At 36.8% G+C, this 22,104-nt stretch overlaps 1 protein-coding gene and 1 pseudogene across 46 annotated transcripts in view; one reads left to right on the top strand and one right to left on the bottom strand.

Moving 5' to 3' along the window:
* The window catches only part of CEP128 (centrosomal protein 128), a 481,052-nt gene that overhangs the window by 77,961 nt on the left and 380,987 nt on the right, over positions 1-22,104 (top strand). For all 46 annotated transcript variants that reach the window (XR_015133909.1, XR_015133910.1, XM_086319370.1 and 43 more), the window contains one exon: positions 1,823-1,939. Coding sequence is in view for 39 of the 46 variants with exons in the window: in XM_086319370.1 (XP_086175496.1) it covers positions 1,823-1,939 (117 nt within the window). In the remaining 7 variants the exon portion in view is untranslated. The remainder of the gene's footprint in view (positions 1-1,822; positions 1,940-22,104) is intronic.
* LOC147363915 (securin pseudogene) lies at positions 2,668-3,362 on the bottom strand (annotated as a pseudogene).

Genomic DNA, 22,104 nt, shown 5'->3' on the forward strand with positions numbered 1-22,104 from the left:
TGTTGTGATCCACAGTCAAAGACATTTGAATAGTCAATGAAGCAGATGTTTTGCTCCAGTTGTCTTGCTTTTTCAATGAGCCAGTGGTTGTTGGCAGTTTGTTCTCTGGTTCCTCTGCCTTTTCTAAATCCAGCTTGAACATCTGGAAGTTCTTGGTTCACGTTCTGTTGAAGCCTGGCTTAGAGAATTTTGAGCATTACTTTGCTAGTGTGTGAGATGAGTGCAGTTGTGAGATAGTTTGAACATTCTTTGGTGTTGTCTTTCTTTGAATGAAAACTGACCTTTTCTAGTCCTGTGGCCACTGCTGAGTTTTCCAAATTTACTATTGTGGTTATTCAGATCATTAAGACCTTCTTTGTATAGTTCTTCTCTGTGTATTTGCCACCTCTTAATCTCTTCTGCTTTTTTTAGGTCCTTACTGTTTCTGTCCTTTATCATGTCCATCCTTTCATGAAATGTTCCCTTGGTATCTCCAATTTTCTTGAAGAGGTTTCTACTTTTTCCCATTCTGTTATTTTCCTTTACTTCTTTGCATTGTTCATTGAAGAAGGCCTTCCTATCTTTCCTTTCTAGTCTCTAGAACTCTTCATTCAGTTGGGTATATCTTTCTCTTTCTCCTTTGCCTTTCACTTCTCTTCTTTTCTCAGCTATTTGTAAAGCCTCCTCAGATAACCCCTTTGCCTTCTTGTGTTTCTTTTTCTTTGGGATGGTTTTGGTCACTGCCTCCTTCCTGTACAATACAATGAACCTTTGTCCATAGTTCTTCAGGCACTCCATCTACCAGATCTAATCCCTTGAATCTATTCATTGCCTCCACTGTCTAATCATAAGGGGTTTGATTTAGGTCATACCTGAATGACCTAGTGGTTTCCCCTGCTTTCTTCTATTTAAGCCTGAATTTGCAGTAAGGAGCGCACATTCTGAGCCACAGTCAGCACCAGGTCTTGTTTTAATAATCTAGTTTGGAATATTTCTGTTGCCCCAGTAAGATCCCTTGTGACCAAGACCTTTATTGACTCTATGGAATTTGTGGCAAAAGACTTCTTGTGACAGGGCTGTATATATTGCTTCTCTTAAATGAATACAAATGTCTTTTATCGTATCCTCCTATACCAAATATATGTAAATAGTCAAGTAGTGTATATTTTATTTAGGGGACTGTATAATAATACACATGAAGTGTGTTTGAATGTGAATAACTTTTAGCAAGGAAAAATCTTACATCAGAGAATAAATTCTTTCATGTTTATTTTAGAGAGTCCCAATTAAACATTTTTCCATGTGACTTGATTTTTTGATCTTTTACAGCTGGTTTATTTTTAGCACATCATAGTAGCAAAGGTTGACAAGCCCTTTCAATTATTTGCTGCATATAAACATCAAAACCTTCCAAGGCAGGTCATGGTTTTAGATAATTAAAATGAAAAAATAACTAAATAGAACAATTTATCATTCATAAAGTAATAAATACAGTTGTAGGCAAAATTGGTAATTGTCTTCTAACTCACCAGAGGGCACTCTTTTCTAGTTTATTACCTTTCACTCTGATCTTTAGACACACATTATATTTTGAAACATTTCAGTCTTTTCTGGGGTCTAGGTTTGGATTAATTGGAGACTAATGATTGTTTTCTGTTGCAACTTTTAGTGAGTATTTTTGTGACCTGCTTTATAAATGTCATTAAAAACAGTTCTACAAATAAGCCGCAGTCTTAAATGCTTTAGGCAGTAGTGTGTCTGGCATAAGCTATCTCTTCAGTTTAGTCTTTTTTTTTTTGCCTAGCAGCTCTATAATGGCACTTTTTTCTTTGTTTATGTTAAGGTTTCAGATCGAGTGGAGCGGCGGCTTCAGGAAATAGAGAAGGAGATGCGAACAGAAAGAGAGCTGGTGGAAAGACGGCAGGATCAACTGGGAGTTATTTCTCAGCAACTACAGGAGGTTTGTGAAAAGTGGCTTTTCGTAATGTAAATCCTGAGGTTAGGTGGTTGTTTAGCTATTGTTAAAATGGTTTTAGTTCCTGGGTGTTGCATGTGACAGTTCAGTCTGTGTGAGAAGTGTGGCATATTGTTACAGTTCGTTGTATGTAAATGACCGTTCCTGATTCAAACCCAGAGCCTACCCTTTTCTGGATGTATGACCTTGGGCAAGTTCCTTAACTTCTCTAGACTCGTTTCCTTTGCTGTTGTTCAGTCGCTCAGTGTCTGGCTCTTTGTGACCCCATGGACTGCAGCACGCTAGGACTCCCTGTCCATCACCAACTCTGGGAGCTTGCTCAAACTCATGTCCTTCGAGTCGGTGATGCCATCCAACCATCTCATCCTCTGTTGTCCCCTTCTCCTCCTGCCTCAGTCTTTCCCAGCAACAGGGTCTTTTCTAATGAGTCAAGTCTTCACATCATTTCCTCTGTAGAAAATGGAAATAATCATAGCATTTATTTAATCATGTTGGTGCAGGAGTAAATAAGTTGATGTGGATAAAACAGTTAACAGATTGTCTAGCTTGTGCTCCGTACATGTGAACTGAAGGCATAATTATTCAGATTCATTTTCTTTGGTGTGAACTAGGCCAGGGATCAGCACACTGGCCTGTGGACTGGATCTAGCCCACTGCTGATTTTTGTAATGAAATTTTATTGAAACATAGCCACCCCCATTCATTTTCAGTACTTTTTTTTTTTTTTAAACAAAGAATTGCTTTATTAATACAAACCATTAATACATAGCCAAACTATAAAGTGCTAAGAAATTTAAATATCTAAGTCACAGCAAACAGGTGGCAATTCAACATCCAGAGTCGACAGAATGCTTGAGGGAGACTGCAACAGATTAGACTCCCACAGCAGAGGAGGCATCTTCAGAGGTGAAGGGGGGCCCACGTGTAACAGCTGCTCAAGCTCCCTCTCCTCATCAAGGATCATGAGAGGCACTCCACTCAAGGGGAGGTGGGCGATCTGGTGCTCCTCAGGCAGGTCAAAACTCTCAAAATCTAATGGATTGAAGGGAAAGAATTTTTCTGGATAGGTGTCATCTGAGGCAGGAACCGAACTTTTTGCTTTAACAGTCTTCTCAGTAATCTTTTTGGTAGAGAAAGTTGTCTGTTTCTGTTTGAGCGGTCCATTCGTCTTAACTGATTTTTCTGTAGCTCTGTTGACAGTTCCCAAAGCCTTTCTTGCAGTTTTTTGGTAAAGCTGGTGGAGCATCAAACATTTTGCCAACACGTGGTGTTGAAACCTGGGATCTCCCATCCAAAGCTTTGACTGAAGGCACAGACCCCAGCTTCAGCCCGTCCTTAGGAGCCACACGGATGCCTGGTTCTCCATTTTCCTTATCAACATAGATCAGAGTAGACATTCTGGATCAATGCTCGGTTCACCCATGTTCGGAGTAACCCATTTTCAGTACTTTTGTGACACAACAGGAGAGTTGAGATGTTGTGAAAAAGACTGCATGGCTCACAAAGCTTAAAATGTGTATTGACTGACTGGCTCTGTATAGAAAAAGTTTACAGATCCCTGGACTAGACTGTCGTCAAATTCAAACTGGAGGTTACTTATCCATTAGGTAATATTTTTCTTTTGTAAATGATTTTATTTATGGCTGTGCTGGCCCTTCATTGCTGCATGTGGGCTTTCTCTGGTTGCGGCTAGCAGAGGCTACTCTTCGCTGCAGTGTGCAGGCGTCTCCTTGAGGTGGCTTCTCTTGTTGGGGAGCACAGGCTCTGGGGCGCACGGCCTTCAGTAGTTGTGGCTCATGGGCTCAGCAGTTGCAGTTCTCGGGCTCTGGAGCACGGGCTCACTAGTTGTGGTGTGTGGGCTTAGTTGCTCCACGGCATGTGGGATCTTCCTGACCCAGGGATCTTCTGTTTTGGCTGGTGGATTCTTTACCACTGAGCCAGTGGCTTACCAGGGAAGCCCAGGGTAATATTTTTGTTTTGAAACTGCAGACTTATAAAGAAATTGAGTGATTAGAACAAAGGAATAATGTATATCCTTTGCCTCAATTCCCCTAATACTCATATTTGCCAGACTTGCTTTATTATTTTATATATTTATCTCCATGTGTATGTATATCTATTTTTTTGAGGCTAGTTGCTGACATAATGTAGATGCTTTTAAATCTAAATAATAGGGTGTGTACATTCTCTTCTGTTATCACAGGAGATTAACATTGGATCAATACTGTGAACCTATAGGTTTTATTAAAATTTTGCTGCTTAAAGTCTGGACCAGAAAAATCTGGTCCAGAGTACAATACAGGATTACATAAAGCATTTGACCATCCTGTCTCTTTAGTCTCCTTTAATCTGGAATAGTTTTTCAGTCTTTTTTTTTCTAGCCAGTTATTCTGTAGAATGTCTTTTGTTTTAGGTTTGTTGATTTTTTTTTTCCTCATCACTAGATTCAGATCTTGGACTTCAGGCAGGAAACCCAGAGAACTGTTGTTGTGTTTTTCCTAGGTTATCAGATCAGGAGCCATGTAATGTTGATTTGTTCCATCACTGATTAAAACTAAACATTGATTAAGGTGTTACTTGCCAGGTTTCTCTACTGTAAAGTTACTATATTATGCTTTTTAATTATTTGTGTTATGGGGAAACTCTTTGAAACTTGAAAATAGCCTATATTTCATCATATTTTCACCTGCAAATTTTAGCATCTATTGATTCTTTCATGAAATAGTTACTGCTGTAAGTGATACTAAACAGTGATTTAAAAAATATTCTGTCATATCTATTACAGTTATCAGTTGGAATCCTACTGTCAGGAGGTGCTTTGTCATTTTCTCCACTCATTCATTCATTCGTTAATATTAGTGTAGATTTATGAATTATCATTTTATCATCTTGGTTATGTTTTATGATTGTTATTATAGGAAACTTGTGAGATTACCTTTAAATGTTTCTTAGATATATAAAGCATAAAAAAAAATTAGAAACAAGGAAACCAAAAGGTTTAAAAACAAAAGGAATGCTTTATTTTTTCTTTTACAAAATGTTTTTCTTTAAAAGTGATGTTCTTCAGATATACTTGTGTGTTCTTAAAGATCATTAGCCCTTTTAGATTGACAGATTAAATTTTTTTTTAAGTTTTAGGAAACGTGCCCATTGAAAATTAGGAATGAAAATTGCAAACCTGAAATTATAATGTAAGCTGATAGAAAAATCTGCTTTTGTTTTCTAAAAATCCATTTTTCCTCCATTTCACAAAAGGATGCATACCCTTGTTAGTTGGTAATTACTTTAAAGAGGATACTTTGTTGAATAATTAGATACAGATATGGGTAGCCTTTTTAAAAAAAAAAAAAAACAACCTTGATTTTTATACATTTGTTCTCAAAGCAAATTGCATCTGGTGAGCATAGAACAGCACTGAAGAGACAATTGTTCTTTTTTGTGAGAGAAGATTAGAGAAATTTCCCGTGCTTATTTTCTACTCTCTTTACAGAATGCAGAAAATTACAAAGAAAGAGGGAGAGAAAGATTGCTTCCCACCCCTATTCTTAAGAAACCAGAGCCTGAGTATTTGCATTGTAATTGTCATTTTGACTAAAAGCTTGAACAGTCCTTTGGAATTCCATCTCTGACAGTACAATAGAGGATCACTATTGATAAGAAATGTTTAATTTCATATTTTGTCACTTTAATATATGTGGTAACCTATGTGCTTTTAATAGGTGATTTTGGATTAAACAGTGCAGTGGAAACTGGAGAGGATTAATTTAGCCTGATGCGTTTTCCTACTCCCAAGTTAAGTGGCTTAGAGTGTTCTGGAAAGATCATGTTTAAGGAGAGACAACACTTTGCTTTCTATTTGATATTAATACTTATGGATATACCTGTACTGTATGACAGAAGTAATTTATGAATTTTGTTTGTGACCATGGTGAAAATTGAATCTCCAGGTGGGTAAGTATGCCTGGACTTTTAGCCACTATATTCTTCTGCCTCCCTAAAATGTTTGATTCAATGTTAGTTCAAATTATGACAGTCAAAAGTTGTGAAGAGATTGGGAGTTGTCATTAAAAATTTCAGAATGTCAGAGATTTCTGGGTATTGATATAGTGTGTTGTAGGGAGGCAGTCTGTGGTTTTGGCTAAAACCTGCTTCATTTTGGTGATCTAATGAGGTTCTAAGGTCCTCAGAGTTTTATCTGTTCCCACCTAATGAAGATCACAATATTAGTCATTGGAAATGGATTTAGGGAGAGCCACTCTCCTTTTCTTATTTAGAGTTTTTAAAAATTTTCTGCTCTTCTGTTCTTTTTTTCCCATTCCTCCTGGTCTAAGCAATAGGGCTATGTGCACACTCTGGAATTCACTTGCTTTGGTGAGCCTCAGCTGCTCATGTGCTACTGCACACAAATGTCAGATTTTCTTAACTTGGTAAGGGCCTTCCCTGGCCTTCAGGCCTCATAAGTCACATTTCAGACAACATTGTTCTCGTAGCTCAGTTGATTCTCTCTGGAGAGATGAATGTTTCATTAGTTGTGCAATAATTTTCTTTTCATATAGCTTTTAAAAATATTTATATGTTTTAAATGAAAGTATAGTTGATTTACATTGCTGTGTTAGTTTCTGGTGTACAGCAAAGTGATTGTTATTATGTTATATATACATATAGTTTTTTTTTTCAGATTCTTTTCCTTTGTAGGTTATTATAAGATATTGAAAACAGTTCCCTGGGCTGTATAGTAGGACCTTATTGTTCATCCTTTGTTTATAGTAGTATTATCCGTTCATCCCAAACTCCTAATTTATCCCTCCCCACCACCTTTTCCCTTTGGTAACCATGTTTCTGGGTCTATTTCTGTTTTGTAAGTAAGTTCATTTGTAATTGTTTTTTTAGATTCCACATATAAGTGATATCATATGATATTTGTCTTTGGCTTAGTTCTCCAGTTCCATCCATGTTGCTGTAAATGGCATCATTTCATTCTTTTTTATGGACATGGAACAACAGACTGGTTCCAAATAGGAAAAGGAGTACGTCAAGGCTGTATATTGTCACCCTGCTTATTTAACTTATAAGCAGAGTACATCATGAGAAACGCTGGGCTGGAAGAAGCACAAGCTGGAATCAAGATTGCCAGAAGAAATATCAATAACCTCAGATGTGCAGATGACACCACCCTTATGGCAGAAAGTGAAGAGGAACTAAAAAGCCTCTTGATGACAGTGAAAGCGGAGAGTGAAAAAGTTGGCTTAAAGCTCAACATTCAGAAAACTAAGATCATGGCATCTGGTCCCATCACTTCATGGGAAATAGATGGGGAAACAGTGTCAGACTTTATTTTGGGGGGCTCCAAAATCACTGCAGATGGTGACTGCAGCCATGAAATTAAAAGACGCTTACTCCTTGGAAGGAAAGTTATGACCAACCTAGATAGCATATTGAAAAGCAGAGACATTACTTTGCCAACAAAGGTTCGTCTAGTCAAGGCTATGGTTTTTCCAGTGGTCAGGTGTGGATGTGAGAGTTGGACTGTGAAGAAAGCTGAGCACCGAAGAATTGATGCTTTTGAACTGTGGTGTTGGAGAAGACTCTTGAGAGTCCCTTGGACTGCAAGGAGATCCAACCAGTCCATTCTAAAGGAGATCGGTCCTGGGTGTTCTTTGAAAGGAATGATGCTAAAGCTGAAACTCCAGTACTTTGGCCACCTCATGCGAAGAGCTGACTCATTGGCAAAGACTCTGATGCTGGGAGGGATTGAGGGCAGGAGGAGGAGGGGACGACAGAGGATGAGATGGCTGGATGGCATCACCGACTCGATGGATGTGAGTTTGAGTGAACTCCTGGAGTTGGTGATGGACAGGGAGGCCTGGCGTGCTGCAATTCATGGGGTTGCTAAGAGTCAGACACAACTGAGCGACTGAACTGAATATTCCATTGTTTATATGCACCACATCTTGTTTACCTATTTCTTTATTGATAGACATTTAGGTTGCTTCCATGTGTTGGCTGCTATAAATAGTGCTACTATGAACATTGGGGTGCGTGTATCTTTTCAAATTAAAAAGTTTCCTTCTTTTCCAGATATATGCCCAAGAGTGGCATTGACAGACCATATGGTAACTCTACTTCTGTTTTTTTGAGGAACTTCCATACTGTTCTCCATGGTGGCTTTATATTCTGGTTAACAGTGTGGGAGGGTTCCCTTTTTTCCACATTCTCTCCAGCCTTTATTATTCTTAGACTTTCTGATGATGGCCATTCTGACTGGTGTGAAGTGATACCTCATTGTAGTTTCGATCTGCATTTCTCTAATAAATAGTCATGTTGAGCATCATTTCATGTGTCTGTAGGTCATCTGTATGTCTTCTTTGGAGAAATGTCTATTTAGATCTTCTGTCCATTTTTGATAAGGTTGTTTTTTATTTTTATTTTACTTTGAGCAGTGTGAGTGGTTTGTATATTTTGGAAATTAAACCCTTGTCGGTTACATCATTTGCAAAAGTTTTCTCCAATTCCATAGGTTGTCTTTTCCTTTAATTTATGGTTTCCTTTGTTGTGCAAAAGATTTTAAGTTTAATTAGCTCTCATTTGTTTAATTTTGTTTTTATTTCCATTACCGTAGGAGTCGAATCCAAAAAGATATTGCTGCTTTTTGTGTCAAAGAGTGTACTGCCTGTGTTTCTGTCTAGGAGTTTTAAAGTATTTGTTCCTAGGATTAGATCTTTAATCCATTTTGAGTTTATTTTTTTCTATGGTGTTGAGAATGTTCTAATTTCATTTTTTTTTTTTGCAAGTAGCTCTCTAGTTTCTCCAGACTATTCATATAGCTCTTTTAAATTTTGAATGGTTGTTGTCTGTACTTTTACTAACAGAATTCAAATATAGTTAAGCTTGTAACCATCAGCCTTTCCTTGTTGAACCATTGTGCAAACAATAAAGTGTTTAACATTATAGTACATTTGTCATATTACAGATTCCTTTTGGTCAGACACTTGATAGTAAAGTAACTGATAGTTAAGTTTAGTGGCATGAGGTAAGAATGGTGGTGCTAGGAACATCAAAGAAGTATTTAGACTGTAAGCCCAAATCAGAACTCTTTTGCAGGTACAAAATTTGCATAAAATCTTACATAACATTTTTAACTCGACTCTGGATATCTTGGGAATTCCTGACTTGTTTTTTTTTTTTTAACTAGCTGTTTTTTATAAATTGAATATTACTTATTCATCTTCAGTTGAATTACATAAAATGAAAAACATGAGATAGATATTTGTATATGTTTTTTCAGAGCATTTGGTAGCATATTAAAATGCTAGTTCCCTGATCTGTCCCCATCGGGAATATTCCATACTTGAACCTAAAGTGAACCAGGTTTCTTAAGATTTAAAAGTGTTTCATGGAGAAACCCATTTTGCAGGCAGGGCATGGAATCTTAATAGAAGATAGTGAAGACTAAGTGAGGAATTCAGTGTCGTGTGGGAGCTCGGCTCAATGGTTTTCAGTCTGTGCTCTGATAGAAAACCAGATTTTGTGAGTCTCTTCAATAAAATGAAACCATATACAGAAAAATGAATTGATAGATTTTCCCCCCAGTATTTTCCTTCATCTTTTAGCATCTGTATCAATTGTGAAAAATCTAATGAAAAAATAGCTATTCATTCCTTCCCAGAAATGTCACTGTGGCTCCAGAGATGCTGAATAATATGGTACTTCAACTAAGAAAAGCCTTGGGTACTGTTTATTAATGTATTTAGTTTGGACTCATTAAAGGAGAAGCTTTCACTGAAGCCAAGAATGTCTTCCTAATGTCCTCTTAATAGCTTTACCATCTCCCTTGAGACTTCTGAGCCAGTTCAGAGGAGATCCTAGTCCAGCAAATGTTCTAACGTGGCCTCATTAAGCCTTTCTTCTGCTCTTCCTTTAGAGACTGTGCTGTTTGATTTGGAGATGTGGAAGCCCTTCTGAGGCTGCTGAATTTTGGACTCTATTCACTTACCTTTCCAAGGCTGAATTTCAAAACTTTTGTGTGGCCATTTTCTTTACCCTCTTCTTTCCATAACCAGTGCTCTTTTTTTGTAGGTTCCCCTACATTTTCACATTTTTTCATAGTACAAGCTTCAATTCCCCCGATATTATTAGATCCCTTCTAAATAAGTGCACATTAAATCACCCTCATGTTGACCATCCCAGTAGCCACCCTGGGTGTTAAGAAAGACCAGTGGAAATTATAAGTAAGTGAGAGTTCAAAAATAAAAGACAAGTTCTGTGGAAAGCACAAGAAAAACTCAGAGAACGCACCTAATTTTTGCAATCCTTGGGGTATGATCTCTAGAATTCAGTACTTTGTCAGACCTGGGTGATGAGGTAGAGTTTAATAGAGAATGACACAGGTAGGGTGACACCACCCAGGGCCCCAGACTGACAAAGGGCTGAAGCCCAGAGTGTCACAGCGGCACAGCTACACATGTACTGCTCTGTAGGAGAATGTGTGTTGCAAGGTAAAATTTGAAAACTTACACTCTAGTGTTCGTGCTTCAGGGGGGCAAAATTGTGTGTAGAAGAAATTTAGGCCTTACTTTGAGCCACAATTTTTATTCTTTTATATTTTTATATTCATTATATTATATATATATATATTTTATATTCATTATTCTTAATGCCATTGACTCTTTTTCTCCTTCTTCTGCACTGATGGCTGTTTTCCTCTCTGTTCAGTTTCCGGTAATGTATATTATGTGAGGTAAAGTTTTTAGTCTCAGATTATTCCTGTTAATTACCATTTCTTAATGTATTATCTCTTTTAATTGTACTTGTTTTGAAAATTTTTTATTTCTAGCATTTAACATAGTATGCTCTTAATAATTATTTGTTGACTGCATTAAGTAGTGACCATACTAATGTATTATTTTGATACATTGTTTAACAGGTTTTATTTCTCATGTGGTTCTTTGTTTTTAAACTTTGTATTTAGTATAAAAAGTATTTTTATATTTAATATAAATAAATGCATAACTTCATATCATAAATTCTTATGTGATCTTTTTTTTAATGCAGCTTTATTGCTCAGGTCATTTTTTTCCTATTTCTTTCCCTCTGTTTTTCACTATCAATTACTACCCCTACTCACTAAAATAAAAATAATAGTGTAAACAGCCTGGGATATATTATTTTTTTTTTCTTTTTGTGCTCTTAATTATGCTGGACAGATATATATATATTTATAAAATATATATACATTTGCATATACAGAGGTCTTTGGGTTTTTTTTTTTTTTTGGTATGTTTTTATGTTAGTAAACTAGGATTACATATATCTACGTTTCTTCACCTTCCTTTTTTCTCTCATCAGTACTCTGGAAATTCCTCCAAATAGCTGATGTGGTTCCAGCTTAATCTTTTTTTGCCATTGACAGATCTTTTATTATAATAGAGATTACCAGATTTATTTTTCCATTATTTTCTAAGTCTTCACTTTTTTATCAGCAAAATAGCTGAGAGTGCCCCCTTTCCTCCACATTCCTACTGTCAGTAGTGGTTATAAATGTTTTTAATTTTTGCCAAGTTGATGAGTATAAAATGTTAACTCAGTTTCGTGTTTATTTCTATTTCCTATTAGTGAATTTCAGTATCTTTTCACATATTTTCTGGTAGTTTTCATTTGTGCCTGTGCAAATAGCCTGTGTATAAATTTTGCTCATTTAAAAATACTGGACTGTACAGTAATTCCTTTTTGATGATCCATTTTAAATATCATGTGTACATGTCAATCCCAAATTACTTGCATTTTCTATCAGGAATTTCACTTTTTTAATGGCAGAGGAAAGGAATCTTAAGTTATTTCTTGTATGACTAATGAGTTGCCTCAGCATCCTTGTTGAATAATTTCTTCTTTTCCTTCTGGTTTAAATGCCACTTCTGCTATATAGTGTCCTGTGATATCTGTCTGAGGTCTATATGGTTTGTTCTGTTTGTCTATCCCTGAATGTGTTGTCTATCTCTGAATTATTCCTGGTAATGTGTTGTCTCCATTTTTTAGAGCTTTTACTATATTTCAGTGGATGATAATGAAAATCTCTTGTCAAGTTCTGCGAATAATCTTGCTGGTATTTTGATTTAATTGTACTAAATTGTAGATTAGTTTGAAGAGGTGTTTTCTGATGTTCTTCAATAATTTTTATAATTGGCTCTATAATGATCATGTACATCTTAGACTTACTTCTCAGTACCTTATGGTTTTTCTTTCTATTGTAATATTTTCTTTCATTGCATCTCTAATTGATATTTTGTAGCATATAGGAATGCAGTTGTTTTATATCTGGCTCTGTTATCCAATAATTTTGTTAAATGATCTTATTAGTTCATATAATTTGTTAATAGCTTTAATGACATCCTGTCTATTGTATAGCTAATCATGTTGCTGTTCAGTCACTAAGTCATGTCCAACTCTTTGTGACCCCATGAACTGTAGCACGCCAGGCTTTCCTGTCCCTCAGTATCTCCCAGAGTTTGCTCAAATTTATGTGCATTGAGTTAGTGATGCCATCCAACCATCTTAGTCTCTGTTGCCCTCTTCTCCTCCTGCCCTCAATCTTTCCCAGCATCAGGGTCTTTTCCAGTGAGTCGGCTCTTTGCATTAGGTGGCTAAAGTATTGGAGCTTCAGCTTCAGTATCAGCCCTTCCAGTGAACATTTAGGATTGATTTCCTTTAGGACAGACTGGTTTGATCTAATTGCTATCCATGGGACTCTCAAGAATCTTCTCCAGCACCACAATTCAAAAGCATTAATTATTCAGCTCTCAACTTTCTTTATGGTCCAACTCTCACATCCATAAATGACTACTGGAAAAACCATAGTTTTGACTGGATGGACATTGGTTGGCAAAGTGATGTCTCTGCTTTTTAATTAGCCATCTAGGTTTGTCATAGCTTTCCTTCCAAGGAGCAATTGTCTTAATTTTATGGCTGCTGTCACCATCAGCAGTGATTTGGAGCCCAAGAAAATCAAATCTGTCACTGTTTCCACTTTTTCCCCATCCATTTGCCATGAAGTAATGGGACCAGATAGAGAAGGCAATGGCATCCCACTCTAGTATTCTTACCTGGAAAATCCCATGGACGGAGGAGCCTGGAAGGCTGCAGTCCATGGGGTCACTGAGAGTCAGACACGACTGAGCAACTTCACTTTCACTTTTCACTTTCATGCATTGGAGAAGGAAATGGCAACCCACTCCAGTGTTCTTGCCTGGAGAATCCCCGGGACGGGGGAGCCTGGTGGGCTGCCGTCTGTGGGGTCGCACAGAGTCGGACACGACTGAAGCGACTTAGCAGCAGCAGCAATGGGACCAGATTCCATGATCTTAGTTTTCTGGATGTTGAGTTTCAAGCCAGCTTTTTCAGTCTCCTCTTTCACCCTCATCAAGAAGCTCTTTAGTTCCTCTTTGCTTTCTGCCATTAGAATTGTATTATTGCATATTTGAGGTTGTTGATATTTCTACCGGCAACCTTGTGAGTCATCCAGCCCAGCATTTCGCATGATGTACTGTGCACACAAGTTAAAGCAGAGTGACAATATACAGCCTTGATGTACTCCTTTCTCAACTTTGAACCAGTCCGTTGTTCTATGTCCAGTTCTAACTGTTGCTTCTTGTCTTGCGTACAGGTTTCTCAGGAGACAGGTAAGGTGGTCTGGTAGTTAATCATATCATTTGAAGTTAAAGGCAATTTAATTTCTTTCCTTGTGATATTTTTGAATTGACTAGAAACTCAAACGCAGTGTTGAATATAAGCAAAGATAGTAAGAATCCCTTGTTTTATTCCGATATTTATAGAAATGCTTCTAGAGTGTCAACCTTATGGAAGGTGTTTGTGCCTGGTTTTGACCGCTGTCCTTTTATCAGATAAAGAACATTGGCTTCTATTTGTAGGTTGCCAAGAGAGGTTGACTTTTTAAAAAACCATGAATGAGGATTGTGGAGCTTATAAAATATTTTGTTTTTGGTTGCACTCTGTCTTTGCCGCTGCATGCAGCTGCTTTCTAATTGCAGTGCGTGGGCTTCTTACTGCAGTGGTTGCTGTGGTTGCAGAGCACAGGCCCTAGGCGCGTGGGCCTCAGTAGTTGCAGCTCACTAGGAGTTAGTAGTGGAGAAGGCAGTGGCGTCCCACGCCAGCACTCTTGCCTGGAAACTCCCATGGACGGAGGAGCCTGGTGGGCTGCAGTCCAGGGGGTCGCGAAGAGTTGGACAAGACTCAGCGACTTCACTTTGACTTTTCACTTTCCTGCATTGGAGAAGGAAATGGCAACCCACTCCAGTGTTCTTGCCTGGAGAATCCCCGGGATGGGGGAGCCTGGTGGGCTGCCATCTATGGGGTTGCACAGAGTCGGACACAACTGAAGCGACTTAGCAGCAGCAGCAGCAGGAGTTAGTAGTCGTAGGCTTAGTAGTTGTGGTGCGTTGGCTTAGTAGCTGAGGCTTGTGGGATCTTCCCGGATCAGGGATGGAACCCATGTCCCCTGCATTGTCAGGCAGATTCTTATCCACTCTGTCCCCTGGAAAGTCCTCTCTTTTATTTAAATGGAATTGACTTTTATCAATTGATGCTGGGCTCTCTCTGCATTCCTGAGAACTTCGTTTGGCCATAATATATTATTTTTTTATACATTGCTGAGTTAATTTCCTAGTTTTTTCTTTAGTATGTTTATATTTACATTTATGATTGAGTTAACTGATAATTCTCTTTGCATTACTCTTTTTGGTATGAAAGCAAGGTAGGTAGGTTCCTTCTTTTTCTGTCCCCTGGCTCTGTCTTTTTAAGAGGATTGTCTATTTCTTGACTGCTTGCTAAAATTCACTCACATAATCACTGATATCTGCTGTCTTTGTGGTGGCCAAGGTTTTCAACTTCTGTGTTTTTTGGATTATATAAACTTAATTTTTTAGATTCAGTTTTGTGATTATTTCAGATTGTGTAAGTTATCCATTTTGTTATGTTTTGATATTAATTTGAAGAAGCAATCATAGCCTTGCTGTATTTTTTTTCAAGATTGTTCTGAAGCTATATTCTTTTAATATTGTTTAGTTTTTGTTCTCTTTTTCTTTATCAGTCTTACTAGATATAATTATTTTATTAGTTTTCATTTTGACTAGCTTTGTTTATTAATTTATCCACTTCTGGTTTTAACTTTTATTTTCTGATTTTTCATTTTTAGGATTGATGTTCTGTTTTTCAGACTTGCAAGTTAATTAATTGACTTGTCTGTTTTTAAAAATTAATGCTATAAATTTATGAACAAATTACCCTATGTTTTGACATACTATTATTTTATGATAGTTTCCTTCTAAATTTTATAATTTCTATTATGATTTCTTCAATAATTCAAGACTTAAGAGTGCCTTTTGGAATTTTAATATATATGTATGCTTTTTTTTTTTTAACACTTTTTAGTATTTATTTTTAATTTCTTTGAAATTTGTTGAAACTTCCCATTTAGCCTAGTACCATTATCATTTTTTTTTGTATTTTATGAGTAAAAAAATTAAACATTTTCCATTAAAAATTTTTTTTCTATTTGTGTTTGTGTTTAAATGTACATGAGTGACCCTACAAATTTTTCTAAGGAATTCCAGCCATAGTGATTTCCTCTCCTTGTCTTGTTGGAATGTTTTTCTTCTGATTCTCAGCCTAACTTACTCTTTTTCATCCTTCAGGTTTAATTACCACCTCTTCAGAGAGAACTTTCCTGCCCCCTTTTCTAAAATAGCCCTTTTCTCCCCCATTGTTCCTTATTATGTCATATGACTTTATTTTTTAATATTAACTTGTGAAGTCACTTTAGTCGTGTCTGATTCTTTGTGACCATATGGACTGTAGTCCTCAAGGCTCCTCTATCCGTGGGATTCTGTAGGCAAGAATACTGGAGTGGGTTGCTATTTCCTTCTCCAGGGGATATTCCCAACCCAGGGACTGGACCTGCATCTCTTGTTTCCTGCATTGACAGGCGGGTTCTTTACCACTAGCGTCAACTGGGCAGCCCTTTTACTATTACCACACGTCACCTATAGTTGTGATTTGTTTACCTGTGTTGTATGTCTTCCCCTCTATATGGCATAACTACTTATGTGATTTTATTTCTTCCTCCATTGGTAGGAACTTTGCCCATCATGCCCTTTTGCCCATCATTTCTGGGGCACATAGTACCGTGTTTATCATACAACAGATATTCTGTGAATAGTTGTTGAAAAATGACTGCTTTCAAATGTAAATAACCATTTAGCTGCATATAACATTCTTGATAGAAAGTTTCTTTCCAAGGTCTGTATACATTTTTGTATTATTCTGTGGCTCTTATTCTTGCAAGGAAGAAAGTACACATCTGCAAAGTTTAACTTTTTTTCTTGATCAGAAAAAAAAACCACACACTTTAATTGTCAGGATATATTAATAGATAAGCAGTGTCTTGTAAACTGTAATAAAACCAGGCATTAATGTATCTTTTAAAAACAGTCCTTTACTTTTCGAGTGATTTTCATTTTTTAGAAATTCCATATTGTTTTTCTGACTTAATGACTCCTGAAAATGAAACCTAAAAGTGGAAACATAACATAATAAAATAATGGCATTAAATCACTAGTAATATGGTCCATTTGTGTTAATGGTCTGTATTTCTATACAAGTTATTATGCCCTCTTGTCTTACAAGTTTTAACTTTTTTGAAGTATAATATATAACCGTTTAAAAGATTTAACCCGAATCCCATAAATATTCTTCAAGAATTCAGACAATCACAATTAAGTTTTAAATATTTCAACGTTTGAAAATGGCCATTTTGATATAGTAGGTTACTGCTTTTCAGAGTATTAATACGTTGAAAATTTAGAATAGTTGGATTTCTTCTTTGTATCTAACAAAGTTAGATAATACTTAGCACTACACAGATTCATGAAATATAAAAGTAGGACCTGTTGAAATAATTATGGGTTTTTGAAACTACGTTAATTCAGCTGTGTGGATGTGGATAAAAGGACACTTTACCAAGTTGTTCCCATTAGGGGTCAATAGCAGGTGCTTATTGGCTTGGGTTTGTGGATATTGCAAATAATGGACAGAAAAGGTTTTTTAAGAGACTTTTCAGATACAATTTTTTCTTATGCAATTGTCAAGAAGTTTTTAAGGGAAGTTCTTTTAAGGTTTCTCACATAAGTTTCATCAAGTGTTTCAAATTTAGATGATAAAAATCATAGGATTCCTGGTAATGGCATTACTATATGTTTTTGGCCACTAGTCGTCAGTATTGAACCATTAATTGCGACACTGCAGGCATCGTTTATTAAAGTTGCTAAACTTTGCTGAAAAATGATTATAGTATATACACATTCCTCATCTCTTATGGCTCCCTAAAAGTGCACTTGGCACAAATATTGCAACTGGAAAAAAATCTAATTATTTAACTACTGCTATTTGAAACTTAAATTTGAAACAGTGTTGCTTTCTACTATTGAAAAATAAAATATGACATATGGAGTAGTACATATTAAGACATCTGCTAAATTTAACACTAAAATTGTCCTTTCTATGCCTTTTTGTTAGTTTCTTTCATACTTTCTATTCAGAGTTATATTTCCTTTCTTTCTCTCTCTTTCCCTCCCACTAAGGAAAAATCTTTTTATGTATAGTAAAACAATTAGAGACTACAATTTGAAATGAGAATTTATTTCTCTGGGATCATATAGTCTTGTGCCATTTCCAGGTTTCATATTTCTAAGCTATACAGAAGTATTCCAAAGATACAGTCTCTAAAACAGGATTTCCTAATGATTATTTTCTTCTCCTTAGTAATCACTGCCTTTGCCCCCTGTTGTCTTCTCACCCCAGTTATATTCATTTTCCACTGATATTCTAATGTTGTTTGTTTTTCATTTGGTTAATCTTGTTTGTTTTCTTTACTTGTTAGTAGAAAAGCATTTTTTATAGCTCCATCATGACTCATTGCATTTCTAGTGAATTTACATTTCTGTTTAGTACCCTGAATCCTTTCTTTCTTTCTTTTTTAATACTACCTCTTTAGGTTTATTTATTGCCCAAGAAATGAGAAACTGCTTAGGTTTTTCTAACATATCCTTGTCTGTATTATGGTCATGTTAGAATAGTATTTGCAGCTATTACCTTCTTATGTAGTTCTTTGATGGGCTTCATATGGCAGTGAGAAAAAGCTACGCCATTTCATGTTTATTATCTGAGGTTGAGAAAGTGAAGCCTTGCTCTCCTGTATCCATCTTGGATGTGGAGATCAAGTTGGAGTGATGCTGTGAATCAGAACTGGAAAGCCTGGGCAGACTTGGTCTCTGGAGCCCCATTTCCTGATCCTTCCCCTTCTGACTCGTGAACTTGTAGAGAAGGTGCTAAACCTTTGTGTGGCTCATCCTAAGAGTACCTCATATGATTTATTTCTTCTGAAAAATATGGCTATTCATCTTGATAGTAAAATAATTTTAATTTTATAACTTTTTTGTATGTATCTTTTATGGCCTTGCCTTCTCCATTCCTCCCATTCTTTATATCCAGTTCATTATTAAATTTTGTCAACTCTGTCTTGAAAATATTATCTTAATTGCTAACAACTCACCCGTCTATCACTTCTACCCTGACTTATTATCTTGATCTTGTGGGCACTATTGTTTCCTGCTTGGGGTAGTGGAGTAACCTCCTTGCTTCCCTTCTTAACCTCCTTGCAATCTTTTCCCCATAGAATCAGGTAATGTTACTTCTTTCTTCAAAACCCTCAGTGCTTTCCTTATCTTGTTCAGGATGAAGTCTAAAGTCTTCAGCCTACAAGGACCCTCTGATGTGGTCCCTGCCTGCCATCTTACCCTGGTGTTCTATTGTTCTTCTACTTTGCCTAATTACTTAATCTAGGGCAGTTACCCTGGCCTTGCTTTTCCAAGGATAGGCCAGGCACCCTTCCGCTTCTGGACATGTGTACTTTCCATTCCCAGAGCCAAGGATTTTCAACTTGGAAAGCAGTTGCATTGCATACACCATCTTGTCATTCACAGCTCTACTTCAGAAAAGCCTTATTAATTAGCCTACATAATATATCCCCCTTTTCCCTCCTGAGCTCCTTATCTGGCTGCAGTTTTTTCTTTATAATACTTTTCCTTGTTTGCCATCTGTCTGCCGTCTCTCCCTCTGAGCAGAAGGCAGGCACTTGGTCTGTCGTACTCATTGCTGTATCTCCAGTGCCTAAAACAGTGCCTGCCATAGGCCCAGTAAGTGTCTCTTGAATGAATGTTATAAGCTATTCATTATGAAATATTCATTTGGCCAGTACCCTCACGGACCTACCACGTGCCAGGTGCTGTGCTGGGGACTAGGGATTTAAAGGCTCTTAAAATGATCTATTGTGCTTTTGGGCTCCCAGTTCAGTTGGGAAAGTAGAAATGTTAACAATGAGTGTAATTTGGTGTGTTATTTCAGCTTTGCCAAGACTCCAGAGTAGCCCGTAGGGGAAATAGTTACCCTTTCTCTGCCCTTTGGGAAAATTTGAGTGAAAGAGATGGCATTTTTACTGAGACTGTGCATTTTCAAATCATTTTAGGCAGATCTTTTATGAATATGATTCTACTCTATTGCTTATTGCTGTGTAAGAAGCACTTTACCAATCTGTGGCTGAAATCCTTATTTAAATTCAGACCCACTATACTGTTGATTCAAAACATTGCTGTTTCTCTTATCATTTTATGCCATGCTAATTATTTTCTTCTCTCTTTTATGTTCATTACCTGTGGATTACTCTTTTTTTTGCAAGGTTAAACACTTTTCTGTAAGGTTGTGAAAAATCCATTAATGTCAACATGCTGAAAGAAAGGAAATAGATGGAAAAGGATGATTGGTTATTATGGGGTTTGTCTTTCAGAGTTGGTTGAACGCTATTTGGCACAGCTGGAAACGTGCAGGTCCCAGACATACAGTGTTCCTTAGTCTTCATTAGTCTTTCTCTTGATTTCTCTCCTTTCCTCCCACGTCCACCCACTCTCTTATTTAACATAAGGTCTGTTTTATAGGCATTGATCCTTTCAGATGACACCAAAACACTTTAAATATTCTGCCTGTAGGAAATGTTTTTTTTTCCCCTAAGGATGTATATTGTCACCCTGCTTATTTAACTTATATGCAGAGTACATCTTGAGAAATGCTGGGCTGGATGAAACACAAGCTGGAATCAAGATTGCCAGGACAAATATCAATAACCTCAGATAAGCAGATGACACCACCCTTATGGCAGAAAGTGAAGAGGAACTAAAAAGTCTCTTGATGAAAGTGAAAGAGGAGAGTGAAAAAGTTGTCTTAAATAAAGCTCAACATTCAGAAAACTAAGATCATGGCATCTGGTCCCATCATTTCATGGGAAATAGATGGGGAAACAGTGTCAGACTATATTTTTGGGGGCTCCAAAATCACTGCAGATGGTGATGGCAGCCATGAAATTAAAGGACGCTTACTCTTTGGAAGGAAAGTTATGACCAACCTAGATAGCATATTGAAAAGCAGAGACATTACTTTGCCAGCAAAGGTCCATCTAGTCAAGGCTATGGTTTTTCCAGTGGTCATATATGGATGTGAGAGTTGAACCATAAAGAAAGCTGAGTACATTGATGCTTTTGAACTTGGTATTGAAGAAGACCCTTGAAAGTCCCTTGGACAGCAAGGAGATCAAACCAGTCAATCCTAAAGGAAATCAGTCCTGAATATTCATTGGAAGGACTGATACTGAAGCTGAAACTCCAATACTTTGGCCACCTGATGTGAAGAACTGCCTCATTGGAAAAGACCCTGATGCTGGGAAAGATTGAAGGCAGGAAGAGAAGGGGACGACAGAGGATGAGATGGTTGGATGGCATCACCGACTTGATGGACGTGAGTTTTGAGTGAACTCTGGGAGTTGGTGATGGACAGGGAGGCCTGGTGTGCCGCGATTCATGGGGTCGCAAAGAGTCGGACACGACTGAGCGACTGAACTGAACTGAAACTTCTTACAGAAGTTGGAAGAGATCTTGGATGTTGTCTCTTTCGACCTTATATTTACTCAGTACTTGAGTTTTCATTCACAGAGCAAATTTCCTGCATGAATGGTAGATATCAGAGACAAGTCTCTACCAGCCATGTTATCTTTTTTGTATTGGGAAATACTGAGATTAATAGCTAACCAGATTAAAGATAGTTTCATTTTGATACTATTTTTCAGGAACCTATTATTTAATATACTATTTAATATTGATAAGATGAAAGTTGAACATTAGAAATGTATTCCACATCAGAGAATAGGTAATGTGTCAACTGTTAGCATGCTGCTTAAGGCCTTTGGATTCTTTTGAAGGGAGCGGTTCTGTGAGATGATGTGTAGGTGTAAGTTGTCCTAAAATTCTTACAGTCTTATTTCTAGATAATTAATGCTTATGTCTTGTTAGGCTTTTTGCTTTATTAAAAAATAATACCTAAGGCTATTATGTATTACATACTTACACTTTCCATCCTCTTTCACTTCCCGTTTCAACTATTTTTCTCCAAAATTCTCCCATATATACTAACTTACATTTAATTATTCAAGTGGTTTTGAATTATGTGTGTTTTTCGGCATGTCCTTCTGGGTTGTTCACTGTGCTTATAGTTTCCTTGGTCGTACCCTTGTTGAAGTAAGTCCTCATATAATTTTTTGTTTCTTCTTTCCTAATCGTTTGCTCTCTAGGTTATTGAATAGTCACTAATTCTATTAGGGCCACTATGGCCTCTGCCTCATTCTTTGTTTCACCTGTTCTTTACACATCTGCTTAGGTGTTCTTGTATATCATCTCATATTCTCTTATTTATTTATAAATAACTACCCATATTGCTTCTATGAGTTGCATTTAAGTCTGACACATATTTTATGTTCATACTACATATGACTAGATCTCAAAGTAATGTTTAATCACATTTTTTTATGTGTGCTTATTTTTTCTCATCAATATTATCTCTGCAAATTATGACAAATACTGCTAACTTAAATCTGTTCAGGGACCATATGCAAATAGACATTTAATGCTATAAATGCTATGATGATAATGAAAAATGTTTGTGTTCTTGTTGACTAAACAGCTGTCTGATAATAGACTGAGGTT

This window comes from Bos grunniens, chromosome 10, assembly GCF_055505025.1.
Source record: "Bos grunniens cultivar Pamir isolate PY7600 chromosome 10, Bosgru_T2T1.0, whole genome shotgun sequence".
NCBI classification, from domain to species: domain Eukaryota; kingdom Metazoa; phylum Chordata; class Mammalia; order Artiodactyla; family Bovidae; genus Bos; species Bos grunniens.